Source organism: Corvus cornix, chromosome 1A (genome assembly GCF_000738735.6).
Source record: "Corvus cornix cornix isolate S_Up_H32 chromosome 1A, ASM73873v5, whole genome shotgun sequence".
In the NCBI taxonomy this organism is placed as follows: domain Eukaryota; kingdom Metazoa; phylum Chordata; class Aves; order Passeriformes; family Corvidae; genus Corvus; species Corvus cornix.
In genome coordinates this window covers 61659182-61672731 of record NC_047057.1, presented here as the reverse complement: position 1 = coordinate 61672731, position 13550 = coordinate 61659182, and the positions used below count along the sequence as shown (strand labels likewise).

Sequence of the window (13550 nt, the reverse complement as noted above, 5' to 3'; positions counted from 1 at the left end):
CCTAAAACACTGTACCATTTCTACAGGAGAACACACACGTTCATGTGTCTCACCAGTGGTGAAAAGCTTCAGCTACATCTCATGTCCAGCTAGACACCCAAGACAAACAATTCCAGAGCTAAATCTGCAGAAAACCAAGCTTTCAGCTCTAATGCCTGTAGAAATACAGTGAAATGCTGTTTCAGAAAGTGAAGAAGAAGCCCCTTGACAGCCCTGATGTTCTGAAAAAGCAGACGCATTCTCCATTGTCAAAAATCTTTTAATGAATCACTAGGAAAAAATATAAGCTTGGTTACATGAAAGCTAAAATCTTAATATTGGAAACTTTCACTGAAATATTATGTTCAATATGAAGAACTGCATTCATCATCAGAAATGCATGATTTTGGGGAAATCACTTGGTAGAAAGCATTTGTACTAAGATTCAATCTCACCTTTGATGAAGTTAATAGTGAAATGTATTCATTGCTATATACATACTGAGTTCTAGCTATTCAAATCCTAGGTACCTAGGACCCCATGGTTTTTCTGAGTGCAATTTTGTGTCTTTCAGAAGCATTGAAAGTTGCATAATTTGCAAACAAAGAAACAGTAGCCAAATTCTTTTCTTTTTGGTTCCTTAAAACACCCTGAATAATGCAGAGCCTCCTGCACCTCCCATGGCAAAACCACACTATAATTAGGGACCAGGGTGGGAAAAAACTCTGTCAGGTTCCTGTCACAGGCATTTCTTTAAATCCCTTTCTGTTTGCCACAGAACAACTGTTCTGAGGAAAACACAAAATGCACGGAGGACAGTCAGCACCATGGCTGGGACTTTCTTTCTCCTCAGCTATGTGTTTGGAGAGAACAAAATCAGCCTGCTAACACACTCCTTTTGCTGGAAGGTTCCTAATGCTGCAGCTTTCACTTCTGCCCTACTGCTAGCAGAGTTGCCTTGGCCATGACCTCAGTGGAGTACTGGCTGTAATGGGAAAACCAGGATTTTAGCCAGAGCCCCTGCCATGCTGCTTGTCCCTTCCATGGGTGGTTCAGCAGCAAGCCCATGTGCAGAGGTATTTTTGGCAGACATGGTAGTGCAGAGAGGGAATAGGGAAGAAACATCTCTTATAAGCATCTCTTCCCCCCAGATGTTCAATAAATGACTGCTGCAGATGTAGCTATGCTCGCTCAGAGGAAGAACTCATCTGTTCAAATCATGCATTCTCTCTACAAAGTGCAGCTTCGTTTGCACAGGCTGCCTGCAATGGGAATTCTCCTCTGCAGAGATTTAGCATCCCACTGAAAAACAGGCTCTGCAGTTCCCCATTTGTTTTCTCTAAATTATGATAGTTAACAAGAAGAGTACCTTGTTTCTGTGTTTTGATACCTACTGTGCCAACTTCATTAATTCACAGGATTTACCATTCTATGGAGGTGCCATTCTCTTCCCTCGAGAGACAAAGTTGGGCTTGGTTTTAGCAGATGTGATTTTGTTTACCTGCCTGAAGCTTCATGGCTTGCTGTTTGCTTATATCCCCTACAACCCTCTTGGCTTACAATTTCTGAAATGACAATGAGCTTGAACTGCATTCACCACCTCTCTCTGTTGGAATATCAAAGACTGCTCTAGCAGCATTATTTGCTTACTCTGTGATTTAACAGCACTTTGGACATTAACCAGGCATTAACAGGTCACTGCAGATGAGACACATAAGGAAAATGGACCTAATCCTTGAGCTATAAAATAATGATCTTAACATCTTATCCATTAATTTTACACCAGCACCCCTCTCAGCAGTGTCACTTCTAATGTGCCATGGTGAAAGCCCCCAGCAGCAAGTAAGAGAGGGACTTCTTGGGAAGGGTTCTTCACAAAACCAGAAGTATCTGAAGGCCAGCTTCTCCGGTTTTGCCATTTCTACACTGGTGAGACCCACAGAGATCCTCCAGCAAAGGCTGGAGCAGTCCCAGCAGCAGAAAACTAGCAGTTGTGGAGTACCTTTTCCTGCCAGTGAGTTAACACTGCCAAGCACTGAGCAGCTGATAATACACACTCACGTGCCAATGGTTCGCTCCTGCACAGCCCACTGCGTTCTGCTTGGGGTGGGGGCACTGCTTGAAGTCTTGCTGCCTTGCTTTGTGAGCAGGACAGACAGCATCTACCTCTCCCTTTGCCTGGAGACGAACTCCTGCTGTCGCTGACTTCAGCAGAGCATATCTGTCACCATTTACTGGCTTGTGTGAAGGGAACTCAGTTTTTTTCCCCAATAAATACCAAATAGTCAAGAGAACCACTTGTTTTGTCTAGGCATAAAATGTTTCCCCTGCCAAAGCAACTAAATACATCCATAAATATTTTGGAACTTCTACACAAGTCAGTGGTGGCATCCCTCATGATTTCAACTTCATATACACACTGATGGGGAGAGACAACCTTCATTGTACAATCTTGAAGATCAAGCCTTAGAAGCATCCCTCAAAGCATTCCTACCCCTTTTACAAGCACAGAAGCCGAGACACAGAGATCTGACATGAATTATTGTAAAGCACAGATTCTGCTGAGGAAAATACAATCCCTCCATCCTAATATTTAGTCACTTTCTGTACCTAGTGGACTTGGGTTCTAACTTTAAAACTCACAGTAAAACTTCACTTCCCTGTGAAGGAAGCATTGACCTGTTTTACAGAAGTAGAAAGTGAAACTCAAGTGCAAATATTGAAATGTGGCTATAAGCCGATTTCACCTCTGAATATGCAGCTAAATATGTATCTGAATTCTAGAAGTGCTTCAGTTCAGACATTCGAGTTTGAAAACACTGGTTAAGCCTTCTCTCTTTGTGGTTTCTAAATACATATATATAAAAAGAAATGTGTTCTGACCTTCATGGATATGTCCAAAAACATGAAGCCTTGGCTGTATTCGTCTCTGGACTGTGTTCAGCAGCTCAACACATCCTACCCGTTGCATTTTCTTAGGAACCCAGTCTAGAAAACCTTTGGAAAAGAAAGGAAAGCTTTAAGAGAAGACAGGTAATCCACGAAGTTGTGCTGTTATACAGCACTTTTGAGATTTCATGTCTCATGCCTTTTCACAAACAGCCACAGAAGAACTGAAGTGGCAAAAACTGTGTCTGCCTTGGTAAGCAGAAGAGGAAGGAAAGAAAAATACTGGAGGAAAACCATAAAAGCTCATCTGGATAAAAAGGACTATGATAACTCTTTCCAGTTGTTTTTCAAAGAATAATCACTGCAATCAAAGCATTTTTCACACTGTTGTTCATGGGATAACTCAATGCTTTACCCATTTTTCTTCCTGAAGAAAATGAGGTGCAAAGAGCAGTAAGTCCACAGCGAGCCTCTAAAGAATTTAAATGAACATTTAGCTATTTAAAACCAGTCCTGGGACCTACTTTTTTAGATTGAACACTTGAACTGATGTAACAGAATCTGTGCTGCCAAAAACACAACTATATTGTTAACACATTGAATCCTACAGTAGTGGAGCTCAGGTGAGGAATTTACTGCATGCCCCAAAAATAACATCCTCAAGTTAAACCACTTTATGGCACAGCAAGTCCCACTTGCCTGAACTGATGGATCTCAGACAGGAAGAGAAACTCAGGCCTTTTGCAGAAGATGTATTTAAGTGCTGCATTTATTTGCACAAAAATTGTGCAAAAATCTATTTCTTACAAAAATAGACAGAAATGTTACATCAACTTGCCTCTTTGTCTAAAAATACTGCAGGGGGATGTTTACTGCCAACTGAAGTCTCATGTTTCCTTCCAAGTAGTAGTATAAGGAGGATGTTGTTGTATTGGAGTGTTTGCAACAACCAATCTGTTTTCTTCCTATTGTTCAGTCATTTTCATCAGGCTCAAATTTGGAAACCTAAAAGACAAAATCTTCCTGCTTTTATTTTGTTGTTCTGATATTTTCCCTGCGTGCCTGTCATAGCTTTGCATCTCTTGGATTTGCTGCAGTAGTGTGAATATATTGTGCCTTTAGCCAGAGGTACAGAGCCTGGACCTGGTTTCGATACATTTACTTTTGATGTCCACTCAAGCATGGCTAAGCAGCCAGCCAACTGGCTTAAAAGACCAGAATTGTGGTCTTTTCAATTCAAGCTCTTGGAAAAGCTCTCAGATTCACTAGAGCTTCAGGGTAGGTTCACACATTGAGAAATACCTCTGTAGCTGCCAGTGCTTGAAAACTGGGCTCGGTAAACTGTGAGGTTTTATCAAAATGGCAAAAAGTTTGCACTTGTTTCATAGCTACTCGGAGAGCTAAGCTCAATTTTCAGAAAAGAGTTGGGAATGGGGCATCCTAAGTGCCAAAAAGAGGAAGCTCTGATCATGGCCAAAGACTTGAAGGTGCTGCTTGGCACCTGTCAGGGGATGTAGAAAAAGAAAGCCCTGCTGAACTACAGCCAGATTGAGCAATGCTCCCTTCTGCTGAACTCACTTGTGCCATCAAAAGGAGGTGAAAATTCACTGGAGAAAACAGTATTTATAATGTCAAAGTGAGGCCAGCAATTCCTCTGGAATCCAGTCATGCTTTTTTTTTTTAGTAAACATATTATAACCATGGGTTTTACTACTCCAATGATTTGAAACAGTTAATTGTCAAAATGTCTGTGGCAAATATAAAGCCAAAAGTATTTCCACTTCAAAAACTTCACAAACAAAAATCCATAAAATTAACTTCTCCATTAAATTAAGCATTATTTATGTTGAACATGTTTTTGTTTACATGCATTATCACCCTTCTGAAGCCTTCCCATATGTTTGCAGCTTATTATGTACACCTGACTACACAAACTAAGAATAATTGATTACACCTAGCTAACAATTAGAGTTCATCTTAGGGGTTTTTTAATGTTTGGTTACTTGAAACAGGTTTCTGCAGCTGTCAGGAAAGTATAAATCTCTGTCACAGACTATCAAGCAGACAGCTGCAAATGAAGACTTAAAGGTGAAATTAAATTAAAAACAAAGAAAAGAAAGTGAACTTTTGGAAGAGAAATAAAAGAATCATAAATGCAGATCTTTAAGAAACAAAAATATGCTGATATGGAAATGAGCATTAACACTGATCCCATAATCACAAATACTATATTTCATAAGCTATGAAATATATGGCATTTCTTTATAAATAATAATAAGCAGGTTACTAATAAAATGGTCAAAAATAGCTGTTTTAACCTTTGCTTTCTCATCCTGTGTGAACCTCCCAAGTATCCCTGCTCTGGTTTCATCCCAAAGCACTACTCTAAAACAGAAGAGAAAAATTACTTGGATTTTTGTTACATGGCTAAATGAAAAACAAAGTTCATTAACTCTTAATGGTACTTCTGCATCTAAATCAGACCTAAAATCTATGCAATAATGTAGTATTAATTAGCTTAGGAGGATGCACACTTTTCTGAAGTCAGAGAATGAGAAACCAGCACAGAAAATGGATGATGGGCAGAATTTAGGCAGCCATGCTGGATAAAACACCCAGAATTTGCAAGAGGACTGATTGCTATTTATGATCATTAGGAACAACTCTAGTGAGTTGTAGATCAGTAGATCAGAACAACAGGAATCAGCTTTGTGGTTAAAATAATTGGCTGGGAGGGTCAAGGAGGATCCTGTCTCCCAAAAGGTCTGTGGACAGAGCTGCACAATAAGGTGGCTCTGTAAGTTAGGCAAAGTGTTAATTTCTTTGAAGTGTCATATATTTGTTGCCATGGGTGTCAGGGAGACCAACAGCTCCTGCCCTCAGGCAGAGGGTTCTGTGCCTGAGCCACCTATTAATGCATCAGTAAGAGAGAGACAAAGGAACAGGAACTTCTAAAAAAAAAGAAAATTCTTGGGGGATGGTTGAAGATAAAGAATTAAAAAAAAAAAAAAAAAAGAGAGAGCACATACTGAGCCAAGCAGATGGGAGGAATTCACATTACTCCATTACAATCACTGGAGATGGGTGGCCCTTCCTCAGAATTACTGCAATTACTAATTTACTTTTCAATTACTAAATTTTCTATTAAATTTATTACTAAAGTCTGTCTGTTGAGTGCCAGCTCTGCAGTGCTCTTTAGGGGTCCTCCTCCCTCTGTTGATCCCAGAGGCTACTGGAGAGACCTGGTGGCTAAAGTAGCAAGGTGGTTGAAACTCTCCACTTTCCAACAAGGGATTTCAAGTGAATGTTCACTCAGCTGAAGGCTGGATTGTTTTACAGTTGGTTAGCTGGCTTTAAAAGGGGCTTTCTAAGTCTGGAAAAAGCTTCTGAAAAAGTTTTAAATATGACTTATAAATAAAACTGCATGAAAGACACAGCATCATGCCTTGGATTCTGACAGGGATTACCCCCATACTAATGGCTTGGAGCTGATATCTCTTAAGGGCTGAAACACTTAATTTCTGACATCCACTTTTACAATACATGCTCATAGTAAAATCAGTCCATGGCATGGCATGAGACTCCACTTAGGTGAAGAATCAAAACACAACCCCCTAACTGTGAGAAACCCTGCTTACAAAGAACTACTTTCCCCCAGGATTAGTGAGCAGTGGAATGCAAACATGTCTTTCTAAAGAAAACAAAACACAAACCCTTTAGATACTTTCTCCTCCGAGCTCTGAAAGAGAAGAAAGGGTGGAAGACGAGGGTTTTAGCTTCAGGAAATTGGGGAATCTAAAGGTTTAAAGAAACCAACTGCCTTCAACTCACACAAAGCACAGTAAGACTCAGCAGAACACTTGAGCACATGCTTCTTGTTCATGTCCATTTACTAAATTAGCGATAGTCAAACACACATTCCCATTAAATATAGACTGCTATATGTTAAATAGATTGAAAAAAAACCTTAAAAGCCTTGAGCTTTCACTGAATCTGGACAAATTTGTGTGATTGTATTATTTCTGTAGCAAAGGTAATGTCAAAATTTTCTAGAAATACAAGAAATCTCTTATTGTAGATAGATAGCTTTTATATCACCTGTATTAATATTTGGGAAATGCACATGCAAAACTATTTCTTTTTGATGTGTTCATGTTGCCAAATTGTATTACAGATAAGCAGTTCAACAATCCTGTCCAAAGAACAGGCGAACAATGGGGAGCATCTGGATTTGTGAGGCAGAAGATGCACCAAGTCAGTATGATGAGGAAAAATAGAGATTCTAGGTACTTGTTGGTGGGAGAATGCTACTGCAAGTCAGGGAGAAAGTGATAAAAAATAAGACCCTAATCCTGCATTTCTATTCAAACAAGCTCCACTCTTTCAATCTAGTAATTTCACCAGTGGCAGATTAGACATATGCATAGGAAAACTAGACCCTGCTTATTTATAAAGCTCATTATGGCTTTTTATGTTAAGGTTTTACTTTTTAAGCCATTATTTAATTTAAGCCATTGAGCAGAGGTGACACAGGTAATCATGAGCTGAAGTCCTGGAGCTGCTGAAATCAGTATGCATGTTGCTTTTGACTTTTCTAAGTCAGGATTGCACTGTTTTTCTAAGGAGAGCCATCAGTTACCATATAATCATCTGAAACACACAGCTAAGAGCACTATAATTTCTTACCGAGAGGTGGTCCATGTGTTATAAGAATATCTATTCCATCTGGAATAAGGTTCCATTTCTCTAATAGTGCTTGGCCTCGTGGAAGATTAAAGCCCCAGCCATAAAACCAAGGTTGCCTGCCAAGAGAGGAGGAGAATGTCTTCAGCAGTACTTCCATGTACTGGTTATCTAATTAAAATACTGAGGTTGACTCTTTACTACCATGGAATTTGAAGACACAAATAGCATTCATTTTCTTCTTTGTGTGCACAGTAATCCCCTCTTTCCATACAAGCAATGTTGTTTAACTTGAATGGCAAATCCATGCAGTCCTCCCCACTTCCAGTAGACAGCATACAGTAAAATATTCACAGTATTCCTCCAACTACTTACAAGCCCTGGATACCAAGACCTCCATGTGTGGATTATCACACTGACTCTCACAACATTTAGAAGAACAGCTGTCTCAGACACCTACACATGATTTATGTTTCACATTGGCTCCCAGCACATTTGGCCCTTAGCCTGTGACCAGCTGGACAAGGACAGACCCTGGCACCATGACAGATCCTGCTCCAAAGTCAGAGACATCATCTCTGCTGCTTTGTTTCCCTAATTGGATACATCCCATCAGAACAAGAATGCTGCTGCTTCTCTTACAAACAAATTTCTTCTGTCCTCTGGTGTGTTGACTTGCTTTTAAGTAAGACTTTCCATATTCAGGATTTCTTATCAGACAGGCATTTACATTTTTTAAAACGTACTTATGGAGCAGTGCATCATGGAGCAGCAGGACGGTAACACTGCCAGTCAGAACACAATTTATCTTCCTATCCCATTGATTAAAAAGCGATATTTCACAGCAATTATGTCACAGTGTTAAATTACGTCTTGCTGTCTAGGCTCCAATTCTAGGTCATAAAATTGAGGGGTTAGTTTTAGGCTGGAAGTTTTAATAATTTTTTGACTGACATCTTCTGGCCATACCATATTTGAAGAACAATGAACAGAAGGCTTTTCTTCCACAGACAAAAAGAGGCTCAACTACTGATGACTGAAAGGCTTTCTTTCTCATCCCCTGCCTCTTCATCACATGCCCTGGATAACCAGGGTCTTGAGAAACAGGTGTCCCAGAAGAAAAAAAAAAAGATGAAACTTTGAACATCTGCTTTGAACAGAAGCTGTGATGAGGGAGGTGAAGAAGGTGTGTGAAGAAGAGATGCTAACAGCACTAGCTGTGAAGCACAAATCATGTTCTGAGTAACACTGCTCAGGCCAAGGCAGCTGGCTAAGATAAAGACACATCCCTATATCAGGCCACAAAGTCACACTTTTCTGGTTACCTGTTCAACATTCCAAGCAGCCTTTTCTCAACTTCCTGCTGCCAGGGTCTAGAGGGAGGCGCAGGGGAGACATTATCTCTCTAAAATTTCCTGAAAGGAGGCTTTAGCAAGGTGGGAATCGGGTCTCTTCTCCCAGGTAACAATCAATAGGACAAGAGGAAATGGCCTAAAGTTGCACCAGGGGAGGTTTAGATTGGATATTGGGAAAAATTCTTCACTGATAGGTCAAGCCCTGGCACAGGCTGGCCAGGCCAGCCAGGCCAGTGGCTAAGACACCATGCCTGGAAGCATTTAAAAGATGTGTAGATGTGGCACTTGGGGACATGGTTTAGTGGTGTTAGGTTTATGGCTGGACTTGATCATCTCAAAGGTCTTTTCCTAAACAATTATAGGAGTCTCCTAACTGGCTTATTGTTCAGCAAGGTACCAGCAGTGTTACCATGTGACATTGCCACACAGCAATCATACAAGCTCTGTGGAGCTGGATCAGCCCCTCCTTACATTCAGCTCAGCACTGAGAGAAGGAAAGTATTTTTACCACAGAGGAATGCCTTGAAAACAAAAAACCTGAAGTTTGTGAGGTGCTTGGATATTACAGAAGTGGGAGGCTTCGTAAAAATATACAGTAGTTGGCTTTTTCTAAACTCTTCATCCTTTCCTGCCTTGAGATTGCATTCCACACCTAACATGCCAAGTGTATTTCTTCACCAAGACAAAAACACACAACTGTTTGGCAAATCATCTGTAGGCCCAGGGCACATTTTCCAGCAGCAATATCTCACTGACAGAAAATATTTTCAAGGACAAATAAGTAGCAAAAGAAGTGCCAGCACAGTAAATCATGTTTTTTAACTCATGGACAGTTTCAGTGGATATACATCCCTGCTTCCATCCCTCACTTGGTCTGGTGCTGTTGGGCTGGGACAGGATTGACCCCGGTTCCCCAATGGGAAGTGAGGGGAGGCAACCATCCCACAGGTATGTCAGACACAGAAAAGAAACTGAGGGGAAAGACCAGTGTTTGCCCAAGAAGCACAGGTCAAAAACTCACAGAATAATTATTTTAAGACTACAGTAAAGCATTTTTAAAGATAAATAATCATGACTGCCACAGGTCTCACCAAAAGCCAGCTTAATCCTGCTGAAATCCAGATGACCACAAACTGCATCCGCAGCTGTGAGAGCCTCTGCCTGCCTCTGCCAGGGCTGGACTACACAGGGCCACTTTCTAAAAAAGCCCATTTCCACTTATGAATAGGCATGATCTGCTTATTAAGACAAGAAGCACTTTCCCCCGTCCCTCCCTCCTCCCTCCCTCGCTCCCTTTGTGGTGACTGCAGCGGGGCTGGTAAGTTATGCATGCTGGAGCTGTTCTTTTGTGAAGGGGAGATGTTACAACTTGTGTGATTTGCCATTATGCTGTCTTTTGTGACAATCCCGAGATGGAAGGAAATGTCTGGAATATTTCTGGCAAAAAAAAAAAAAAAAAAAAAAAAAAAAAAAAAAAACAGGTCCAAGAAAGGATTCAGCGGAGGATGTTGGCATGCTTTACATTGGAGAGAAGAAAGACAAATCACACACTTCAATGCCCCCACCCCCAAAGCAAAAACCATCTTTATAAGCACATAGGGATTTTATAAATCCCCAAGTCCCTTCTTCTGAAAATTTATAACAAAACAGCCATCAAAGTTTCTGAGTAGGGAAAAAGCCTTCTTCTCTAATACCCACTAATGAGTCCATGACCTGGGTATCATGCAAAGACAACTTTGTCTAAAATTTGCATTTATGATAGAACCTGAAAACAAAGTTAAATTGTTTATATCAAGCACTGAATTTCTGTATTCCCTGTTAGTGCATACTCAGGAAGAGTGTAATTATTTTTACAATGTATTTTTCAGTAATATTTTACATTTGACAATGAAAATATTGTCATGTATGTTCTACAAGAGAAAAATCCACTATTCTCAAAAAAAAAAAGAAACCAACCCAAGAAAAATTTATTTGGCAATTAAAGACATACCTCATTAATGTATTTCACCTTTGAAGTGAAGCACTCATCTGTCGAAATGTACTTTGATTTAGGACTTACCTTTTTCAAATAACCAGTTTGAGTGTCTCCAACACTCTACTGAAATTCAACCATTTTATTATTTTGATAAGAATAATGATTGTCTACATGTAAGACTCCAGAGGAAAAATATATCAGAGGTGAATTTGTTTACAGCACAATTAACCTAATGTTTAAAACACATGCACAAGTTTTGCAGGTCAAATAATCTGCCACACAAAAAGGGCTGAATTATCAGAGTTTGTGCTAGCAATCGGATGTTGCTTTATGTACTGAATTTCTATCTTTCTGTTCTAAAGTAACCATTGGAATAATTTTCTTACAGAATGATAGTTGCTATGACAACCATAGCAAATTTTCCTTTTCTGAAACAGATGTCTCATTTAGTTGAAAATTAGAATGTGAAAAACCCATGGGAAAAATTAATTCAAACTTTAACAGAACACTGACTACAATGTAATCTCTTATAGGTTAACCCCTTAACATCTTTCTGCACTCCTATAGTAACCTTCTCATAAATTCTAATTAAACCAGTTTAACCTCCTAGGAATGACCTTCTTAGCTATCATTAGCACTTTAGTTGTCTTTGAAAGGATCATTTCTGTTATAACAGTAACAGAAAAAAGTCATACTGAAAAAATAATGGTCAAACATATTACCACCCTAATTATTTATTAGGGTTTTTTTTTTCTTTTATTCAGCTACTACTGGAAAGAGCTAACATGTAGCACAAGAATTCTTTTGTCATTTAAATGGGGCTTTACTTAGTTTTACATGTGATCTACTGTAAAAGGTGGTGATGCACCACACATATTTGACCTGCCATTTATGTGAAAACTGAAGGTTTCCCATTTTCAAACCACTGGTACCCATCTCAATCTGACAGGCAGCCATACAAACAAGGGATACTTGACTGGGGAGAACTATCAGTGCACATGGATTTTTCTATTACAAGCAATGAGAGAGTGGAATTCGATTCTCCATTACCTTGATTCAATTTAAACGTTTTAACTTAAAGAATGGCTTCCTTTCTTTCCAGTTCAAGGGGACTCTCCACAGTACCTGGGCATCCCTGCAAACAAACAGGGCAGAAAACCAGTGGGCACTCCCAGAAACACCCCCCATGGCACTGCCTGCAGGGCTGGGGGGTGTCAGCTAACACAAGAGCTGCAAGATTTACTGCAGCAGCTGCCTCTAGGCTGCCCAGAGGAGTAACACAAATCTTGCCACCAGTAGGCACCAATTACTCTCTTTGACTCCAAGGGGAAAGCCCAGTACCCACAGAGAGCTCTGGGTGGTTTGACTGAACAGCAGTGGTGTATCGATGGGATTGGTGGGCAGCATCCTGCAAACACTGTGGTAGCAAAAAGTGCAGAACTGAACACAATGGACCCCCCGATTTCTATTGTTACCTATATTTTTTTTTTCCTGCAGCTGAAAGGCAAGTCCTCTCACTAGAATTCCTTTGCTTACCAAATAAATTTCAAAGGTTCACAAACACATGTAACTTGCTCCAGTCTTTTCTCCACAACTGTTGCCACTTTTCTTCTACACGAAAATAAACAGATACTGGTTGGTGACTGTCAAGAAGCTCGGTGGGAAAAGAATGGACCAAATCACCTTTCTCTATCTTGCTCCTCTTCCTGAAAAAAGCAAATATTCCATATATACAAGACTGGACTACCCATGCTGAAAGCCATACTGGCAGGAGTGACTGGTCAAGGGCCATGCAGCACAAAAAGCAGATTCAACAGTGTCAAACATTGGCAAAACTCCAACACATCCTGATTCCCAGCCCAAGAAAACTCAGTGTTGGACATTTAAGTCTAATTTTTCCTGGTCTTGATATAATCTTACTATCATAGCTAGCTACAGTGCTGTGAACATGGGTGTACAGTACTAAACACACTGCTTCCCTTCCCTGTCTGCCCGGTGTTCTGGTTCTTCAGGTGTTCATATTTTTACATTCCCCACCACTGCATAAGCTGGATCTACCCAATCTCTGCATTTGCCTTTAGCCTTTCCTCAGTAAGTAACTAACTATTTTAGTGAGTATTTCTATGATTTTTTACTCTACTTTCCCTCCAAGTAAGCATTCCCAAAAGTTCATATTTTGGGGGGGGTTTTTGGTATAGGCCATTTCATCTAAAGTAGTTGTGAAATAACACGAATTTTTCTGTCTTTTCTTCCTTGCATGCAGAATGGCCATCCAAAGCAGAAAGGACAAAAGCAGCTATCAGGCCATTGGTGCTAAGAATGACTGGCAGGGCACTGTTTGTTTATAGGCTTTGAAAATTCATTCAACATCTTGGCATCTGAGCCAAACATAACTGAGATCTAAGGAAAAACAGGTTTCAGAAGTCTTGAGGAGCACGAGAAGATTTATATTACTACTAAATTCCATGTGAGGGAGGCAAGGGTGGTGTGATTTTAGACAACAGCAGTGTGCAAAAAGAATTAAACTATGCAAGAAAGAAATTTAAATTTTCTCATTCTTAATATTGAAACCAGGTCTTTTTTAGTGAAAGGTAAGGCCTTACAACTAATAAATGGAAATGATGCAACTCAGATCCTCTGCTGGACGTAACACACAACTCTGCTTCCAT

General features: G+C 40.0%; 1 protein-coding gene across 4 annotated transcripts in view; it reads right to left on the bottom strand.

Annotated features, from left to right (window-relative positions):
* Positions 1-13550, bottom strand: part of MPPED1 (metallophosphoesterase domain containing 1) — a 63120-nt gene that overhangs the window by 4921 nt on the left and 44649 nt on the right. For all 4 annotated transcript variants that reach the window (XM_039571291.1, XM_039571290.1, XM_010410268.3 and 1 more), the window contains exons 5-6: positions 7555-7670; positions 2863-2976 (exon numbers count right to left, since the gene is read on the bottom strand). In XM_039571291.1, the coding sequence (XP_039427225.1) occupies positions 2863-2976; positions 7555-7670 (230 nt within the window). The remainder of the gene's footprint in view (positions 1-2862; positions 2977-7554; positions 7671-13550) is intronic.